The sequence below is a fragment of the Caenorhabditis remanei genome, chromosome X (assembly GCF_010183535.1).
Source record: "Caenorhabditis remanei strain PX506 chromosome X, whole genome shotgun sequence".
Taxonomy (NCBI): Eukaryota; Metazoa; Nematoda; class Chromadorea; order Rhabditida; family Rhabditidae; genus Caenorhabditis; species Caenorhabditis remanei.
The window spans coordinates 5970509-5991970 of NC_071333.1; the positions used below are offsets into that span (position 1 = coordinate 5970509).

Below are 21462 nucleotides of genomic sequence, written 5' to 3' on the forward strand. Positions count from 1 at the left end.
AAGGAAATTAGCAACAAAAAGAAGAAGCAGGTGTTCTAGAAACGAAGCAGAAAGATGTTACAGCATCGGAACTAGAAAAAAATAAGTTTTCTTGGTTAAAACCCCTCCAGATCACAAACGCAGATGGGGCTTTTTAAGTATTTTTGGGAGGTCAAGAAGGCAAAAACTCTTAAATAAAATAGGTGAAAATGAAAATGATTTTGATGACAGACGACGATGATGAGAATGCTTCGAAAACAACACTCTGCAGAAAAATTCAGAATTACTGTTGACAAATTTTTTTGAAATTTTTTTTGTTGAGAAGTGAACACAAAAACTGTTCATGAGAAAAAAAGAGTTGAGAGAATAAGTACAAAGAGGTTGGTCGATATGTACATCGAGCACCAAGTGAATTATGGCTGAGCAGCAAAGTTCGGGTTGCAAACTTCGATGTCACCGGTTGGAGCAAGACCCGGGCACTCGTAGACACTGTAGTTGTTCTCCTCATCAGCACCATCCTCTCCGTCGGATTCGATGATTCCTGGGGCATCCTCACCACAGATGATCTTCTGCTTGGCCTGTTGGTACTGGTGGAGTTGGGCTTTGTAGGCCAAAGTCTCATCTCCCTTGTTTCCCTGAAAGTTGTTTTTTTTCCTTCAATTCAGATTATCTCACGGATGAAATCACATCACATGATATTTCCCCTTTTCATCTCATACCATATCCGATTCGGATTTGGAAATTGAGCCGGAGAGGATTTATATGCATTTGAATCAGATTGCCTTTTCCTGATTCAGTTATTCAGAATATTAATCATGCGCTACAAACACTCTCACATCATTTTTTCGCTCTTTCTCTCTGTTCATGTAATTCTGTTAATGGATTAGCCGGCTCACTCATTCGTGCGCAACGTATTCGTCATGAGAAGAAGAGAAAGAAGAAGAGAAAGGCTCATTTTTTATGAGCAATATACTTTAGAGCAGTGCGACCAAGAGTCAAGATTGAAGTGATGCTATTTCTCAGACTACACTCTCAGTGAATTAATAAAACAAGATATACGCAGAATCTACAGTATCCCTAAATACTAACCTTGGTCTTGCGGAATCCTGGTCCAGTTCCAGCATACGGAGCATATTCACCATCATCTGGTGTCTCAGTACGTCTGTTGTTTTTGTAGTAGTAGGTTCCTCCAGCAATGGTTCCAATGAGTCCAACACACATGACAGTTCCGACAGCTGAAACAAATTCAGAAATAATTTTCAACTTTTTAGAGAAAAGTTATTACCAAGAAGCAAGAGACTGCTGCTGCTGTATCTTGGCGAGTTTCCAGAATACTCAGCTGAGGTAGCTAGACGACGTTTGTCGATCTGTTGAGAGGAGATGGTCTGCTTGGCTGGTTGTGGCTCCGGTTCAACAAACGAGACGAACTCGTTTTGTCCCTTCTTCTGTGGCACCTGTGGCTCACCAGTCGCGGTTTGCATCGCACTTTCGAGCGATTCAACGTTGACCTTGGCAGCAACGGTGTTCTTGGCCAGCTTCTCCTTGGTAGCCTCTGCCTCCTTCTTGAGCTCCGATTCTTGAGCGATCTCGTTCTCAATCATCATCTCCCCTGAAACCGAATTCTTTCAGTCAGACATCCAATTACATTTTATCTTCATTCCCATTTTTTTGTGGCCTAAACGTCACTATTTCATCTCAGTATGCTTGTTTGCATTGCGCTTGTGTGTTTCTGAAAGACGCATCCCTCGAAAGCTTTCAAAAGCAGCCAAATGAACTCAATTATAAGCTATTTAGGAGATAGATAGATAGTCACGCGTTTCCATCTTCTCCTTTTTTCTTGGGATGCCAGCTTGCACTACATTTTCCGCTCATAGGCAGGAAATGAGAGAAAAATTGGTTTCATCAAGTTCCAGTCCTTTTCCAGGGATTCACGTAATCTCCGCATTTTTGCTTCAGGCAATTTGCTGAATGTAGTCGGAGAGAAAGGGAGAGAGCACTCCAGGAAATATGACTTCCTGGCAGAAGAAAAAAACCGACGGCACACAACGGACAACATCAACTTTTTAAGCCTATGCACGCATTCACGTCATCAAAAAGTGAAAGAAGAAGGCATGCCATGTTTGCCTTTTTTGGAATGGATCTTCTGAACTCAAGGTTTTGATTTGGTCATGAGATTGAGATCATGGCTGCAAAAGTGGTGAGAATGTGGTGTGCAGGTTGATCATCAAATCAAAAAACCAGTATAAGGACTCAAGAGAGCATGTCTATCATCAAAAATGACCACAACTACTGGCATGATATCTGAATGAACATTCCAGTTGACAGGCAAAAAAACCAAACTTTCCCCCAGAGAACACTTCTCTTTAAATTAGACAATAGTTAGTCACCAAACTTTTCCCTCGTCGTATTTTTTCCGACTCCCATACATATCCTTCTACTTGTTGTCAGTTTTTTTTGTCTTTTTCTAATCATTATAAATGAACACAGACACACATGACAAAACGCGTCGACGCATTGCTCACTATTCTGGTGAGCCGCTCCGCTTTTTGTGTGTTCCCCACCCTCCATTTTCACATCTCAAACGGAGAACCACGAAACGGGAAACTGAAAGCGAATAGCGGAAAATGGAAAAAACAGAAGATAGAAAACGAAAACATAGCACAACACAAACTCGGATGAAGACTTATTTTTCTTAATGAAGCCATTTTTTTTAACTGACTATTTCTGACAACATGTCCTCACCTCTCAACAAGTTGTCCAAAGCAATGGGATCCACCTTTGAAGGATCTTTCAATACCATTTCTCCAGTTCTGGTGTAATAGTACAACTTGGGGTCAATCTTGAACTGTGGTTCAGTGTAGTAGTAGTTTCTCTCCATTTTCGTTTTTGGTTCTTCTTCTTGATCAACCATTTGAAGAAAACGGTTGTACTCGTCCATGGAATCAATGGCTTTTTTCTCCTCATCATCGTTGAGAATGGGAAGGATGCCCTCCAAGTATTCTTTATAACGTTCCTCCTGGGTGTTCTCCTCATCATCTTTCAAATACTTCTGAAGAAACAAATACTGAAATTTAAACCCCTGACAAATTTTTTTTGGCGTACCTCGTTGTACTCCTTGTTAGCGGGCTTTTCATCCTGCGCAAGTTCGAAGTTTTTGTTGGCTTTGTTTTCTTGTCCATATTGGACCGCGCCGCCTTCTGGAAGTGAATTCTTTTTAGAGAACAGACAAGGCAATAATTGAAAGCTAAACTATTTATTTTTTTGCCTAAAAATGTGATTAGCTTTTCAGGGAATAATGAAGTAGTACTAGAACGTGTTTTTTTTTTCGTTTTTCTAGGCAAAACTACTCTTTCAGACTCTGTCGATCACAAGGCTAGTCTCTTTCTAAGAAGTCAGGTTTAAGTTCAAAACTTTAAAAACTAAAAGTCAACTAATCAAATGAAGTCATCAATTTTTGAAACTAAGAAGCATACAATTCACGCTCGGATTGCTTAGTCCCTACGTCAAGCCTATGTGATTCCTTTTCTTCCTTTTCTCCTTTATATATTTTTTCTTTTACGAGTGAAGGGAAAAGTTTCTTGGTCACTCAGAATCCTATTCAATCTTTTCTATTCACAAAAATTCTTCTCAAAATGTTTGAATGAAAAGAGGCGAGGAATTCAATTTCTTGGCTTGTTCTGACTCATTTTTTGTTGGGGATTCTTTTCTCCTGAACTACAACTCATTTTTAATCCGCTTCTCACAAAAATTGAAAATATATGTGGTTGTTATCAGAAAACAGAAGAAAAATGTAACAACGAAAAGAAAACACGGTACCTACTTCCTCTTTTTTGTATCTCACTTCAAGAAGGCCTCACAAGCTGCCGCAGTGAGTCATGTGAGAGCTCTTTGTCAGAGAGCTGCTTCTAGTTTTTAATGAGATGTGTCTTCTCTCAACGGGAGAGTGTTGCACTTTCTCTTCTTGGTACAAATCACATGTCCTTTTTATAGACTTTCAGAAAGAAATGAAGTAGTGTGGGCGTTGAAGTGAAGTAAGAAAAAAATAGAGCAGGTGAATATAATGAATGAAAAATGAAATGCCAGTAAATTGCACCTGCCATTTTCTTTTTTTTCTGCCTCTTTTTCAAACAAAACTACTTAAAAACTAAGGGACAGAATGACGTGAGATATTGTGAATAATTTTATTTTAGAAATAAGAATATGATGTATCTTAAAATGACAAGAGAAAAAATATGCAATAAGGAAGCAAACAATTTTGCATTTCTGGAACTATTTTCTGTTCCGAAAAGGAAAATTTCTACTGAGAATATTGGAAAATTTGAACAAAGACAAAATCTAATAACACCAGAAGAAAGGAAATTGGAAGAGGAGAAGAATGATACCCAATACGAAATAGCCCAGACTTCTAATAGTAATGCTGACAAAGATACCTACCCGCAGCCGTTAATTAACACTTGCTGATATTTCATACTGACTCACCTGTGAAGAGTGCGGCTTGTGTGGCAGAAAGGCAAGCGAGCAGCGCAACGACTCGCCACATGCCCATCCCGTATGAGGGCCGAAGAGTGGTGCTAGCTGCTCGACGGCAGCTCGCCGAGTTTGAGAGGCGGTCCTGCGATTCGGCTTGCGACGACGTCGTTGTCGCCGTTTTCTTTCCGTCTAAGACTCGATAACGCATCTGCAATAACTCTCTCGTTGTGTGTTAGATGACGTGAGCGTAGGAGATGAGGCGGGGTCCCTGCGTCGCGCACTTCTTCATTCGCCATCAGTCGCCGTTTTCTAACCGGGCTCACTCACTCGCGCACTATTTCAGCCCGCCCCGTTTTTCTTTCTCGCACATAAGATGAAAGCTTTGAAGAAGAAAAAAGGAAAAAGGAGAAAAAAGAAGAGGAGGACGGGAGAAAACAGAAAAACGCCTGAAGGCAATATCTGAGCAGAGAATTGAAGCATAGAAGAGAACCGCCCAAAAAAGAGCGGGTCCTCAGCTCCACTAACATATATGCATGACATACAGAAAGAGAGTGGGGCAAAAACGGGTCTCGTGACGAAAAAAAATGGAGAAACAAGGAAAGGCTCCGTCCTCATCATGCCTTTCTTGTTTCCGGAGCCCTCTTACAACAAGTGGAGATATTGAAGAAAAGGGCCCTTCAAGGTTTAGGGTTTATTTGACTTTAATTTCATTCTAGGCATCGTTTTCCATTTTGCTCTCTTTTTTCATTTCCGAGAATGCGGAAAATGAATGAGTGAAAGAGAAACCAATGTTCTTGGAAATGAAATACGAGATGGGAGTCTTCTGAAGAGAAACAACAATTTATTCTCCTATCAATTAATTGTATCTGATTTATGAGAAATCTCAAAAAATTGAAAACATCGAGAAAAGTCTTGAATAGAAGATGAGAGACTTGTCGTCGTTCACATCTAATTCATAAAGAAATTGATTTCTATCAGAAATTCAGACTTCACCCTCACTTTCTGAAATGCCACGTCTTAGAATCACTAGTTTAGCTTTTGAAGGGCACTCTGATCAGCTATTTGGACTTTTGAACAATCTTCTAATGTTGTCTACAAAACTTTTCAAAAATCATATTTTGCACAATTAGTTAACTTTGCCAAACATTCTAATTACACAGTATACTTCCTGTCTGCAAAGAATCTCATTTCCTCTCTACCTATGTTTTCATGAATAACGGACAGGGTAGAATGGGGAACTAGAGATGAGCCTGTCTCATGTCTGTTTCAGACGTGCTCAATGATTTTGGCTCATCTTCTCTCAACATTACCCCTGTTTTATGGTCAATCCCCTACTCTTCGTTTCTGCCAAAAAAACAAGGCAGTGTCATCTGATCAATTCCAAGTCTGTTTTTCTTTTATCTCAGTTTTTCTATTCACGTACAATATCAGTTATGTGGAATAGAAAAAAGCAGAAGAGATTTTGTCCCGTAAGCAACTCTTGCCCGACACTTATTTCTGCCTTATAATCCAATCGGACAGGGGAAAGGAAACTCAGCGAATGATCGTATTAGTCTCATGTAAAGCGTTTATGAGAAAAAGTTTATCGAGATATTTTTTCTCCTCCTTATTCTCAGAACTAGCTTTAGCTTTTTAAGAATTTTCTGATTGCTACAAAAACACAACTTTCTTGAAGTCTTGTGAAGACGTCTTTTCATAACAAGACACGGTGCATTGGAGATGAGCAAAATAATGCTAATTGTGCGCGTGGCAAAAACTCGCGACGAAGCTAGGTGAAATAGAAAGAATAAGAAACCGAAAAAACCCATCTCATTAGGAAAGTGTGAAATTCTTCCTTTTTATGAAATACGTAGCATAAGGAGCTCAAGGGACAAAAAGTGCTTATACAGGACAAAGGCTTGACTCACATTATGCATTCAAAAAAAGGAAAGGAATAATTTGAAAAAAAGGAAAAAATAAAAAGAAGAAAAAGGAGAATAAAAAGGCAGAAAAAGGAAGTCATCATCTTCAACGGGGGCGCAAATAAGAGGGGTCCGTAAAATTGGAGGATACATCGGCATACATATCAGAAAATGATCCAAGACGTTGAAGAAATGAGTAACAAAACATAGTAATTCTTCATGGGAAAAATCTTATTCAGAATTCTCAGAATCTCTCAGAATCGACCAAAATCGCCCAGAATCACACCTCTGAGCAGAAAACAAAGTCTCACATGATTCATGACGTGAATTACGTGAAGTAATTTTCAGGTGCTCGCTCATTGAGAATAATAGGTGAGAATTGTCTATACATCAGATTCTGAAGTCTAGGAAATTACTCATAACTCCTTCATGTACTTTTTCTGCATCTCCTGACGCACAATATGTAAAACTTGAGCCGATTTAAAAGATATAGAATAGAATCTAACATCTGTACCAACCACTGGCGTCACTTAACAAAATCTTCCACTTTCAATCAATCATAATCTTAATCCATTGAAGATTTGTGAACTCCGAACAAGAAGATAAGCTAAAAGCTGTGAACATGAAAAAGATGTGGAGAAGAACATTTTCTTAACCCTAATCTCACTTGCCGCCTACACACACCTCGAGCTACTTGTCCATGCACATCAACATCCTACGAAATCTTGTGAACTTTTTCTGCTCCAAATAAAAGAAGAAGGTCGGAGCGAATTTCATTTCCGTCTTGCTTACGTATGAAAAACGGCAAAAAAGTTCAAACAAACTACAATGAGACAAAATAACAGCTGATAAAAACTTCACTGATTGAGTTCCCGGAATGGAAGAAGGGAAGAGAAACTGCGAATAGATAAAACTAAATTCTGCCGATTCATGAAAATCGCATCAAAGACCAAGTGCACAGAAAAAAGCAAAGACCTCGAACTTCTCTTCAGAAAAAGTTTCGGAGAGGGACCTCTAAAGGAAACGAATGACTTGAGGGAATTGGAGTCTTGTGAGAAAAAGTGAAATTAAAACCAAAAGAAGTTGAGCGTGGTTTGAACGCGCTTTTTAAGTGGCGAGTCATTGGAAAACGGTTGATGATGTCATCTTTCGTTCAACAGGAAATTGGACAAAGTGGACAGGATTATTATGTACGTGTGAGGTTGAATAGATTATACAAATATATTGGTTTAGGTTCACGAGAGCAATCAGGAGTGTTATAAAAAAGTTTGATGTAGTGGACAGCCATAACTCAAAAGTAAAATTCATACATGAGTTTGCAATCAAAGTAGCTTGATGAAGTAAAAAAAGAAAATTGTGAAAAAAGAAATAAACGTCCTCAGATCAGAGGTAACAACAATTTCGTCATCATTCCACTAACAATTTCATTGATTTTGAGGAAAACGGGAAAGTGAAGAAAAGTATGATTACTGATAAGACGCAAGCACGGTGATAAAAGAAAAGAGAGCGTCATTGATGGTCTTGTTTGCTGGTTGGAATGCTGGAATGGTTGAAATGCGGTAACACCATGGGTTTTTAAAAGGGGGACGCAAGATAAAATCTAAACAGTAACCTAATTATCTTTCTGAATTTTTAAATTAGGAAACCACTCCCCCGTCCCGCCTTTTTGTTGTTTCTAGTGTTTCAGAAAAATAGAAACGTTTCAGGACAAACAGGTATTTCATTAACTTTGCCTCCTACAAAAACCTAAAGAATTTTCCTGAAAAAAGAAGAAAAGATCAAGTGCAAGATAGCGTGTGGCGATGCCATTAATTATGTTTCTTCTCTCGTGTCATCGCTTTCTTTTCACATACGTCAAAACCCGCGGCCTATTTTGGATTCAGAAAATAATTTGAAAAATCTGAGAAAACATGTCATGTTTTCTGATTTTGGTTTTGGTTTCGATTTCAATTTTTGACGTCTGTGTTGCGTAATGATACAAATCTCAGTTTGCTTTTGTGATAAAGAAGATAATCCAAAAAAATGGAAAGAATGAAAATAATAAGCAGATCAGTATTCTGGAAAAGAAAAGAAAGCACTTCAATGGATTCCTTTTTCCATCTCTATGATTGAATACATTCCTCATTTTTTGAGATTGGAAGAAAATGCGGTGTGATAAATATGGATGAGAGAAATTCAGGAATTTTGATGATAGGGGTCGAAATCTGGAAAACAAAACTGCTAAAAATTTTGCTTCTGAAATAACTCACTTGTTACATATATCGCCAATTACTTGGGTATCCGATGATGTTTCAGAACATGTTCAATACTTTACATCATATCAATTTGTTTCAAAAAGCTATTGTGAATGTCGAAATTAAAAACCCAAAGTGTCAAAATCAAAAATCCGAAGCGTTAAGATGGAATAATTATTTGGAAAAATTGAGATGCACTACTGCTAATCAGCCAGATGACTGAAATTGAATAAAAAGATGAAAAATGAAGATGTACTAACTTGACTGACGAGGTTGATCCCATAACAATGGATCATATAAAAACTACTCACAAGACTTCAGTCTGAATAATATCATTAGATTAACCTTTCAAAAACAGGAGATTATGAAAAAGAGTAACGAATTCTCAAAGAGTACATAACTCCTTGATAACTGAGACAAATTCCAAAGAAGAGACTGCTGTACAAAAGTAGTTTTTAGTATGTACAAAAGTAGTTTTTAGTAAGGGAGCGCTACAAAACTAACAATGTTTAATTTGAAACCTAGATTTCTGATACTCACAACTACCTTGTATTACAAAATCTTGTTCAATATATCAATTGATTCGTTCACAACATTATTAGATAATTCAAAAAACTCATTTTGCTTTGAAGTACATGAAATCGTTCCAATAAATTCGAGAAAAACAAGAATTCCAATTGCTGGATTTAGAACGAGAAGAAATTGGCTTTCAGCGTCTATTTCGCTTCTCAGTCGGTTTAGTTGCTCACTCATTTGCATTCTTTGTATATGGAAGCTTCCAATTGTAGTGTAAGAAAAGAGAGAAATAGAAAAAACAGCTCCAAATAGAGATATATAAATCAAATTGAAAGAGGACAGAATAGAATGACTGAATGCGAAAAGAATTCTCTGGAATTGAAGAAAATTGAATAGGACACCAATGATAGGTATCGAATCAAGAGAGATTAGGATTAAGAGATTGGATTGAAAACAGAAATTGATTTGATCCAGAAAAAAAAAGAGTTTAGGACTAGAAAAGAGAAGAAGTCGTAAATATTTTTGTTATTTGAAGTGTGGCTCTCCATTTTTGCTTCATGAATTCATAAACCGAATCTAGTTGAGTTCTCATGAATTGAGTACACAGAGAATCCTTTGAAAATCTAATTCTGCTTATTACAGATGAGAGATACTAGAAACTCTGGCGCGAGTGTCTTTTTCTTGAGAAAATGTAGAAGATAGCAGAAAACATCTGTGACTCACCTTCAAGCTTAAATCATCTGATGTAGACGTTGCTGATTTGACTTTAAGACCACCGGAAAAAATGGAGTGAGTTTTTTTCTTTCAAAAAATAAGAAAGAATCACCTCTATGCGAATGCAATCAATTTTCTAGAAGAAAATATTCAAAAATAGAATAGCTACCTTTTGAAGGACACTTCACAGAAGAGAAGACAAATGTTCTTATTTTTACGAAACTTGAGACATGTATTTGAAAACAGTAAGTGAGCGGAAGGGACTGCAAAGTGAAATTGCCAAACAAAACAATCCGAGTTCTTACTTTGTTTCGAAACTAGATGCACCTGTTCAAACGGATAAAATATAAAACAATTGTTCGCCTCTCTCTTGTGCGCGGCGTTTTGTTTTCATTCGCTTGATTTTAAAATGAAATCCGCTCTCTTCCACTCCATTTTTCTCTTGTCACAAAGCAAACATTTCAACTTTTGCGTGTTCAAAAATGCATGGTGAGAAATGAAATAAATTCGAATGATTGATGAAATGAGTGGGTGGACTAGTGCTACTCAGCGGTTTGAATGGATGACTGAAACTTGAAGTAATTTGAATTTTTCAAAGTTTAAGAACAACAGAAGAATGGAAAAACGAAGAAAGAGTAGAAAAACAGAACGCATGAAAACAAAAGAAATGTTGGCAGGCACATTTTGAACGTGACACTTTTTCTTTTCGTCATTTTTTCTTATTTTTATTCTAATTAGTTCTCCTTGAAGAGATAATGCATCAAACAAGAATACTTTCCGAATGAGGGAGTAACCACATAACATATTCACAGGTTTCATGTGGCGTTTGATGTTCTTAAGTCACGTTACCATAAGCTTGTGAAACGTCAGAGTCTTGCACTATGACCAAAAAAGATGGAAAGATGAAGATGTGTCTTAAATAGTGGGTAACTGGTAGGCTGGAACACAAATACCAAGAATGTGTATGACCCGAAAAATAGAAAATACTGGCCCGAGGGCTGGTAAACAGAAGTGCACCACGGCAGCTGTGCAGAACTGCTATTTTGGTAGTTTCATGGAACGCAATTGGTTCAGAGTAGGTTTTGAATTTCAAGTTTTCAGACAATCGCTTACTTTCTCATTGATGAAACTTCAACACATTTAAAACAGGGAATGTCTTTGAAAAACGAGAAAATTCAATAAGTACTTCAAATCTCAAAGTAAACTGAACTTAATTAAAAATCTCCGGTTTACATACGTCATTGTTTCAACATAAATAGAGAAAAAAGGGTCAAACAGAAGTTTATCTCTCTGAAAGTGTTATTGTGCCACCATGGTTAATGAAATGTTGCAATGCTTGATCACGTTTTGGCTGCCACTCCAACATAACAAAGCCAAATAGCCAAGAAGCTATGCAAACATTGTTATGCCCATTTTTATGGTTTCTTATTCTCAGAAATGTTTCGTGTCAAGCTTTCAGGGAAATGTTGTGATGACAATTGAAATACTGTCGACAGGCATAATTTCGTTACCAGTTTCATGAGCAGTTTTTGTTGTAATAAGTTTCATATTCGATATTCATTCTATCTGTTTTTCACAATTTTGGCAATTTTTACTACCGTACATGAGTCAGAAAAATTATTTGCATGGTTCATGCTATTTCAATTGTTTTGCGATGTTATGTTTGAACTTTTTTCCTGGTGGAAAACCAACTAGGCTTTAAACTGATTTCAATAGAGCAAAATCTTTCAACAAAACTTTACATGAAATAAAATTCAATACATTATGGATTCGATAGGTTTGACAAAATGACAAATCACATATCTCAATTTAATAAATCACATAAATTGAATGCAAGCGTATACTTTTCATAAACGTGGGACGTCTAATTCAAAAGCAAAGTGTTTGCTGACACCAGAATAACTGTGAACATCACACGTTAAATTGAGTAGAATTCGTGAACTGATACAGATGAGAATGCAAAAATATAATTATTGAGAAAACAACTAACTAATAAGTAAGATTCACAGTTTCCAAATGGAATTTATTTGTAATTAAAGTTTTTCTCATAAGAGAAAATAGGAAAACGACCTTTTTCAAAAAACTTGAAATCAGTTTCGTTTTTGGTACGAACAAATACCATTCATCGGATCTTTTTCATAAATAGATTCTGAAGAATATCTTAAATTTTTCACCATAGACTTCATAAAACTTGATATATTTCTTGACAGATTTAACATACTAACTCTGAAGAGCCAGAATAAAGACCACGATACTGTAAGCAATTGATATTTAGATAGCTCAGTCTGACAAAGAAACTGAGAATAAAGTTGCTCACCTTTTTGTGAACATAAAATCCTTCATTTATAACGATTGTTACAACTGTTACGCTGATTTTTGACACTGCATAAAATTCGCTTCAATCCTTTTTGCGCGCAGAGATAAAACATCAAATGAATATCGGAATAATAATTATTAAGATGAGAGTCCATATCCAGGTTTTGGACAGTGATTAATATCTTCAAAAGTTTCTCTCATCAGTTTAGCCGTATTCCTGTAATAACCAAATGCTGCAAATAACTGAAACATAAATCTATTTTGAGTATTCTGATCTAAAATAGGTTCAAAAAATTGTCAAAACAAAAAATTAAAAGTTCGCACATTTCTCTTCTTCTACCAAAAACGAGAAACAAAATGAATAGATATAAAATTAGATATGCAATACCCCCAAACTTTTTGTTTCAAATGAGACCAAATTCTCCTTTTCAAAAAGTTTGTATTGATTTTCATACACTTATTAATCCAAGCATTTTATCACAATGTACTCTGGGTTCCGAAAAAGGTTAGAACATGTTCTAAAGTGTTAGAAAAAACTTTCTACTATAAATTACTTCTCAAAAGTTCAAATTTTTGCGACAATAAACAAAAATCAATTATCAACAGATTGCAGGTTGACCAACAGCGGGAAGAAGGGTAATTGTGACACTCGTTTTTCCAGCGATCACGGATTGCACGTATTCAAGACAACGTCCTTTGACATATTCTTCATCAACGTAAATTATTTCGTCTCCAACGGTTAGCATCGGGGATAATGATGGAAGGGAGACTCGTGAGATGAAGATTCCGGCTGAAATAAAAATTGATGTCATATAAAATAAATCAAGTAGTGCATTACCTCGTTGTCCCGCCACAACTCCGGTAGCAATATAGAATCCAAATGGTCCTGGCATCATTTTCTCTACTAACACCCTTCGGAAACCTCTTTGGTCAAGTGCCACCAATTGAGCACGCACACTTTGTGTTCTGAAATAGATCCCATTAATATAATAATTTCTGAACAATAAAATAATGACACTCACCCATATTCTCCTTGATCATATTGAACTGGAACGGAATGGCCCATTGGCGGTGGTCCGGTTGTTGTGATATGTGGAATGTTGAAATTCTGTTGAGGCAAGTTGGTGCGACGCAAAAGTGTAGGCTGTCTTTCAAACGATTGTGGTGGGGGTTGTCTGAAAAGAAATGGTGCCATTAGATATCCGTTTTCTCTGTGGATTTGAATTGCGAAATCCCTCTAACTCGAACCTTTGCAATTCGTCTTGCATCATTTGAAACTGGAGGGCTCTATAAGCGGTTAGTTCATCTGAATTATCCAAGTGTAATTGGCAAGAAGATCCCATTAATGGAGCGGTTGGTAGTTTTCTTCTCCTCGTACCCATGTTCAAGTTCTGAAAATTAAATGAAATAAATAAAATGGATAGCATCATGGAAATATCTCACATTGATATGAAGGTTGTCCAAACTTCCAGGAAGTTGATTAATTGCTGTCATCAAGGGTGACTGGTGTGTTGGTGGTGGACGGACTGGTGGTTGCACATCATAATAGTCTATTCCCTCGTAATACGATTTGTTGCCACGTGGCAATGAAGAGCTACGTTGACGATAGCGACGTTGAAGCGTGTCATTCACACTTTTCCGGATGAAAGCGTCCCTGAATGATTCTTGAGGCTGCGGTTGCACAGATCTAAAATAAACAACTAGAAATTAGATAGTTCTTTGAATCTTTGGCATACCGTAATCTCTGCATTGCAATAGTATACGGTGGCGGCTCCAAACCCTCTAACTGATCGGCATAGGTTGGTTGAGGTTGCGGAGTAGAACTGATTGGAAGACGGCGGTTTGGTGTTCTTTCTGAAATGATAAAATTATGAAAGCGGTTTGAATAAAAACTAAAAACAAGTAATTATTAATAAAATATGAAGCTGTTTTCTTCAAAATGATCTATTCTGTTCACAGACTAAACTGAAAACAAGCATGCAAAATCAATGGGCAACGTGTATTGTCATGGAACCTTTTAAAAAAGAAGCTCTCACTGGTCAGGAATACATGCTAATTCTGTTTTTAGTACGCAACGCATGTGTCATGCTGTCTAGTAGCATCTCATATTTGCAGTTCTTTTCTCTCTCTGTTCACGGGTTTTTTCGCTCTGTTTTTGCCTAAGACGCAGAATATTATTGAAATGATGTCTTCCTCATTTATCTTGCCCATTCCTTTTAAAATTTGCTGTCAAAATGCATCATTTACTACGTTAAAAGTCCAGTATAAACAAACGCTTACGCATAGGTTTGAATTATACTAAACCAAGTGAAAAGTAAATAAATGGAAAAAAAAAACTAACGCAGTGTGCCCGTCCGATGAGATGATGGAGAGGATCTGTTCACTGGAGCAAAATCATTTTTGTTAAGTTTTGACTGTGTATCAGTGTGATTCTGGGAGTGACCCGCGGGTTGTTGGTATGTTGTGACTTGTGGAACGCCGACAGCTGAAAAAGGATAAAGTTGTTATTTCCTACGAGATGTCTGACTGAGTTATGAAATGAGAAAGAAAAAGTTATGTAGTTGAGGCGTAGGCTCACAACTCGGTTACGCTTTGTTCGTTTTGCATTTTTACTACGTATTTCTGATATTCTTAACTGTTTTCCGTATAGTCTGACAGATTGCTATGACTAGTAAATTATATCATGAATCTAATTCAATAATTTGGTTTTGTAAACTTTAATGTATCTTACGGCCTCATAATTCCTGCTTTCGTAAAATTCGCGTCTTCTGCTTACCTGAGTTCATTAACATTTCCTGAGGATCATTTCTCGGTGAAATGTGTGTGGAGGAGGTTCCGCTGGACGTTGATGCACCGCTATCCACTTCATCGGCAAATCTTACACGGTACTTAGCTTTCGTCACAGGTGGAGTCGATTGTTGTTGTGGTTGCAACGGGAGACGACGAGGTGTAGTACTGTAGCTGGCTATTTTGCGCGCAGAATTTGGAGTCAGGTAGTCAGCGGAAGATTGGCTTCGGAAATTTTGATACGCAGATTGTGGAAGATCTGAAAATAGATACACACGATTACCACATTCAAATTTATAAATGAATTCATTGAAAAAGTTTTGTAAGAACATATCTTCTTTTGGGCTCATTGTCTTCTGTACAATAGGAATAGAGAACACTCAGTTTGTTGTAAAGCTCAAATATCAACTGTTGGTTATAGCCAACTCCACCAATTATGCATGAGCTTCAAATTACCCTCTTGTTCTGAATACCCCCCCATGATTTCCTGATCTAGTTATTTTTATGACCCCAATCAAATCCTACCTGGTATTCTCCGTTGAGTATTTCCTTGCTGTCCGTTTACGGTACCGTTGATTGATGTCCCAAAAACAGCAGCTCTCGGAGATCCCTGATCACAATCAGCGCTAATACCACTGTCCGTGTCGCTATCTTGAGGGGTCAAGTACCCTGAAAAACCAAAACTGATGGCAAATTCATAAACCCCAGCATTTCTTTTTTTTTCATTTTCAGAGGTCCTTTGAGGAGACGCAATATGTGCGCATTATAAATGAAACAAAATAAAATGAAAAGGAAACTAGCAGTAGCTGGCCACTTGGTTTTTTCTTCTCGTCTCAGTTCTGTGAGTCGGAGGGAACTGGCGCCAAAAAATAAAATGTATGGCAGAAACTGAAGGAGCAGTGAAAAAAAAGTGGATCGTGACGTTTTTGTGGCGGGGATAAGGAGAAGAAGAACAATGAGTTTAAAGCATGTTTGGCCAGAATTATTGAAGACATCTACCGAAGAGGAAAAAGCAAAGGGAAAAGAGGACGGCACAGGCGAGAGTGCAACATCCCTGCTCTTATTTTTTCAAAAACTTCTGGCACATTTTCTTTCCGTGTTTTCTTTTCTTTTTTTCTCACTGGAGGGTGAAGTGGTTCGTTTTGATCGACACTCAGGGAGGGAGAGCATATCAGAATAAAACTTGAAATAAAACGAAAACCGAATACTTGTCTTTTTTGAATGTCTGATCAAGTGAACTTCTATTTCCTTCACGTCATCTTGGAATATGTCTACCGTAATCGAGTTTACGACTTCTCATCATAAATATGACATGAGTGCGGCTAACTTCTTATGGCAAGAAGTACTCGGATGTTGTTCATTATGAGAGAAATGAATGAAAAGAACATTGTTCAGATAGAATGGTTTATTAAGAACTTCTAAAGCTCAGATGTATACTGTGAGTACAAAAATCGAGTATGTTTCAGTTGCTGTGTTTAATTAAATTGAATTTTATAAAAACTGCTACAACATTGTCCGTTTAAGATAACCAATGCGGCATAAATAAAGAGTAGAAAACTGTTTTTTAATTCAAGAAGTTTAACAGCTCGGCTGATTAAAAATTTCCCACAAATGTCTGCCGCCAGTAAGTGCTTGTTCTATATAAACGTCTACTTGTTCAGATCGATTGTAATTTACCTGATTGCGTTGTTAATTATTTTAATAAAAATTATTTCTCACGGTTAAAAAATTATAATCTTTCATTTACCAAGCAGTTTCACAAACTGATGATGTGATTCCTCAAATTTCGCTGTCTTTATTTAATTCTCAGTTTGGAATTCGGAAACTATCAACAGTATCTTCAGCGAACGATTGTAGAAATGATTTTTTTTATTCCTATTTTGAGTAATGACTCATTAGCTAAAACTCGAGGATGACAATTTTGTAAAAATTCAAAAAGTTTGACAGTGAAAAAATAAACCGGTGTTGGGTTGTGTTTGGTCTTTGCACATAACCAACAAAAAATATCCAGCTCCACCAGTCTAGATGCTCTTTCTCAAAATGCAATAAGCAGGAATGGGTTGGCAGTCCAGAGGCCGGACGGACACTAAAACGCAAAACGCACTTTTGTTAGGAGAAAGGATATGACCACGACCAGAAGCCACATCAGCTAGAAAAAAGAAAAAGTTCTAGTTCTGAAGGGTTCGGGAGCAAAAATGGAATGGCAGTGAGTTTCGGTCTCGCTTGAAAAGGTCCGCCCTTTCTTGCCCGAACAGAGGAGAGTAAGCATTTGAGATGGGTTACAAAAAAACTGCCGAGGCGTCCCTGCTCGCGGGTCTTTTCCTCTTCCCGAAAACGCTTGTCGTTTTGGTTTGTCTCTTCACACTGAACACTGAAAGTGAGAGCGACGAAAACAATTCTTAAACTCAAAATAAAAAGTGCTCAGCAAGAAAATGCTGAACCTATTACGGTTTAGGTCAACCCGCGGAATCAACTAAGCACACCATTTTGCGGATGAGAAATAAATAAGAGAAAAAATAACTTGGCAGTTATAAATGTCTCGCTTTTTCTTTTTCACTAAAATAATTCATGATGGAAAAAGAAATGCAAAAAAAATGATAGATATGAGCATTTGAACACAGGAATAGTAAATTGAAAAGTGACGTACCTCCTTGATGGTAAAACTGGCCACGTCCCAGATTTCGAGGTTTCGGCGGTGGCATAGGTGCTTGACGATTACCAGACGACATATTAACACTGGAATATCAGAAAAATAATTGTAAGATCTCATATGTCATTTAATAAAGAAAACGAAAAAGGAAAGGGAAACAGCGGAGAATTAAGAAACAAGTGATAAACTGATAAACTGAGAGAAAATGATAAACTATCGGCCTAGTTAAGGTATACAGAACATGCCCTCTTTTTTGCGGAGACATGTAGAAGAAGTTGAAAAAGAGGAGGTGGGGGAGGAAGATGCAAGATGAACGAAAGGATGTGAAAAGTGACACTGTTAATTGGATATATATGTAAAGTGGACACAATCGTGACTGGCACTGGGAGAGACATCAGTTAGAATAAAAGTTCACCTTTTCTGTGAGTTCATTTAAGAAACTCATTCGTGTTTCATCTGAAAATTCTTTAAAGGTGTTAACGTTCTTGAATCACAATAACTATCCTGCCTACAGTAAATTTCATAGTTGCTGATGGTTAGCAATAGATTAACAGTTAAAAACAATGCAATGCTGTCCTGCATGCAACAAAATTTTCCAAATTCCTAAAAACGGAACGACTTCACATGAGGCTCAAAACTAAGACCTCTTCTTTAAAACCGCAAAACTTCTCTCTTATCAGCCTAATGTTTGAACACCACCCTGGCAAGCGTAACATATACAGCTTTCTGTGAAAAAACTGTGTTTTTTTCTGTTCCCCAAGAAGATAAATCGTTTTTGAGGCGCAGCGTGTTGGAAGTTAATAGAACTGTCTCTAGGGACAAATTGATCAACAAAAGGTCATACAACACCCACACATACAATGCAGCACTTCAAAAAAGAAAGTGATAATAAAAATAGTACAGTATTCTATCAAAAGAATGAATGAAATGAAGTTCCATAGATGTGGTGAGGCGGGAGTCGAACAAAATTCCATTTAGAATATTGCTTGGTAATCTAACACTCAAAAAGGGGCGGTAAGCAGCGTATCAAAAGTTAGGCCTCTAGGAAAAGAGCACATGTTTAATCCCAACGCCTTACCAGATGGTTCTGATGTCTTAGTGACTGATGTACTTGGTCTTAAAACAAGAACTTTTCTTTTCTTAGAAGTTTTCGCCGAAAAGGATGTACTTGATGTTGGGGTATCAGGAAACACATAAATCTATCGTTAAAAAAACTAGAAAATGGAAAGACGACAAAAGAAAAAAGTCAGTAAAACAAAATATAACATTAATTTATGGATATGAATATGTAATCATGAAAGAAAATTTCTTCGGAATTATATTTCTGATATAGGCGTTCCTGGTAGAATAATTGTGAGAGTAGGAAGGAAGAATGTATGACGTCTTGATCTATGTAACACGTCATACAGAAATGGCTCAAAAATAAGATAGAGGCCACTATAGTCAAGGATTTTCAGTAGAGCCTGATTTGAAAAGAAAACCGGAAACCTACATGTGCCCCCTTTCTGATTGTGAGTGACGCGTTTCATGATGCACTCCTTCTTTTTTCTTCTCCCCGACAAATGTTTGTACTGATTTGAATTGAATTGCCATTCCATTTCACTTTAGGGGTGGGTGTGGAACGCCGATGAATGTCGGGAAAGGACAAAAATGGTTAACAAAGAAGACAAGGTTACGGTTTGTAGGCAGCTGGTAAAAAGATATTGAAAAATGGCAACTAATGGTCAAAACTAGACTTTTAGGGTGAACTAGGAATTTCTCTTACGCCATTTTTAATCATTTATTCATTTCATGTTTCTTGCTGAAAGTTTCCGTTTTTGAACGATTTTGTGCATACTCAAATAGAAAACTTGTCTGGGAGCATCAAACCACATTGCAAATAAAAAAAGTGGTGGTATCTGAGAAATATAGTAACAGAAATCGTTGAAACTTCTATACTCGGTTTCATAGAAAACTATCGAACTATATACTCAGAAATACCAGCTTTACTTGAAAAATGAGACCCATAACCTTTTTTTTTATTACTTATTGCTTTGCATTCAGCTTTTCCATTCTTCTATACGAGTTTCAAAAACGTGTACGTTTGAAAAGTGCTTGGTCGCCGAGACGATGGTTGGTGGTTACAGCAAACAATAAAGAGCTATTTAGGGATTTATTTCGGCATGCGCGGACACACACAATAAACACTTGTTCCTTCCATTGAAGACGATGAAGAAAAACGACTTTCGAGGAAAGCAAAAAAATGAAGGAGAGGAATCGAAATCATTGATGATCGGGTAGACTATATACTAGCAACAAAAAAAGAAGAGTTACGAAGCAGCCCGGAGGCGGAGGACACAATTTCTTCTTTTCCAACATAATTATGTTTCATATTCTGCTTTTGGAGAACCAACGAAGGGAAAGGCGAAGGGTCACTTCTAACCCTTCTACAAAATTTCTGTTATTTTTTCTTGTCCGTTTCTACACTATCCCACTTTTCAGAGTTTAATCGCGTAAAAAATCGCGCACGCCATTGTCATAGAAAAAAGAAATAAGATTCCTATCGTCCTGATTTACATCGTCTTCTTTCTTATTTCATCTACACCAAATACGCACACCGGCCACCGTAAAATGAATCATTCAGATTTATGAGAAATTTCCCACTTCGCTTTATTTCCCAAAATGATTTTTCTAATTTAGTTCACGTCATAGAAAAATTGGCAGAAATTGTATGGGAAAAACAACAAGGAATTGGAAAAAGTGTGCGGATGGGTAGACGAACAAAGTTTCAGATTCAATTAGTCTTCTCACGCCAAATGCAGAGAAAGACAGAAGGATCGCTTTCACATTCTCTACACGTGTTTTTTTTTCTGCAGCCTCTGTCTTTTTTCGAGTGGTCGATTATAATTACAATTACCTAAAGAATATTACCTGAATCTCGACAGAAGTAAAGTGTTTTTGTGAAAATGAGAAGAAAAGAAATCTGGTTTTGACGTTAGATTTTTCAGATGCCAGACAGCAGCTAACGCTCCAAACTCAAAGTAAGACGTGATACATCAATATTTAATGAATATTAGGAAATGATTCATCTCCGAATAGGAAATTGGTTTTAAGACTCAATTTTGTATAGTTGAAACTTAAGAACGGAAATTAGAAAGTTTGGAAAAAAGTTCAAGTGAGATGGAACCCTTTTTTGTGGAAAAGCAAAAAAATCGAGAGGAAATTAGTTTGGTGCAAAATTATTTTGAGAAGTTGGATGGAAGTAAAACTTGAAAACTAGAAAACGAAGAAACACAAAGTGGTGTAAAATCGGAGGGAAAATTATACGTTATGGCTATTTTCCCAAATTTCCAACAAAAACCACGGGCTAAACGTCTCAATTTGAGCAAAAAATCATTCTACGTAGGCACACTTCGTCTCAAATTGAGCTTGAAATTGAGAACTGTGTTTTCAGATGTTTGGATATGCAAATGCCACCTGAAACTGGAAAGAAAAGGGGTGTGGTAAGTGGCGGCAGGTGAAGGAACTGATTTAGGGAGCGGGAAGGGGAGGGAGCGAATGGGTTTCAATTTGATCAACGGAATTGGATTGGATTATTGTTTATAACTTTTTCCAATATCATATACCTAATGTGATTAGGTTTTCGGCGCCCAGTTCTTACACGCTAAATTAGACTTTGTTACTGTAATTGTGGTTGTGTAAACGAGAAACTAGATTTTGGGACAGAAAAACTTCACAAAAAACAAAAAAGATGGGTGACGACACTTGCCTCTGGGACACGACTCTCAACTAATCCCACTATCAAAAATACCCTCTTCTGTCAAAAGATGGTAGTGTTGGAGGAAATGTGGAAATGGAAAAGCATCTTGTCTGTCTCAAAAGTTCTAAAGTGGGAGGGAAACCCGGGGGTGAAGAA

At 37.2% G+C, this 21462-nt stretch overlaps 2 protein-coding genes across 2 annotated transcripts; both read right to left on the reverse strand.

Annotated features, from left to right (window-relative positions):
• Positions 1 to 392: 392 nt before the first annotated feature.
• GCK72_023146 (uncharacterized protein) lies at positions 393 to 4657 on the reverse strand (the record flags this gene model as incomplete). The annotated part of the gene is made up of 6 exons (XM_003103255.2): positions 393 to 614; positions 1069 to 1214; positions 1265 to 1588; positions 2722 to 3028; positions 3082 to 3176; positions 4459 to 4657. The coding sequence occupies 6 exons, from the start codon at positions 4655 to 4657 to the stop codon at positions 393 to 395; spliced, it is 1293 nt and encodes a 430-aa protein (XP_003103303.2).
• An 8072-nt stretch (positions 4658 to 12729) lies between these two features.
• GCK72_023147 (uncharacterized protein) lies at positions 12730 to 17646 on the reverse strand (the record flags this gene model as incomplete). Its single annotated transcript, XM_053735258.1, has 10 exons — positions 12730 to 12920; positions 12969 to 13096; positions 13153 to 13305; positions 13379 to 13521; positions 13574 to 13817; positions 13867 to 13984; positions 14472 to 14615; positions 14907 to 15176; positions 15443 to 15586; positions 17565 to 17646. 10 exons carry the CDS (start codon positions 17644 to 17646, stop codon positions 12730 to 12732), a joined length of 1617 nt encoding a protein of 538 aa, XP_053578824.1.
• Positions 17647 to 21462: the final 3816 nt, after the last annotated feature.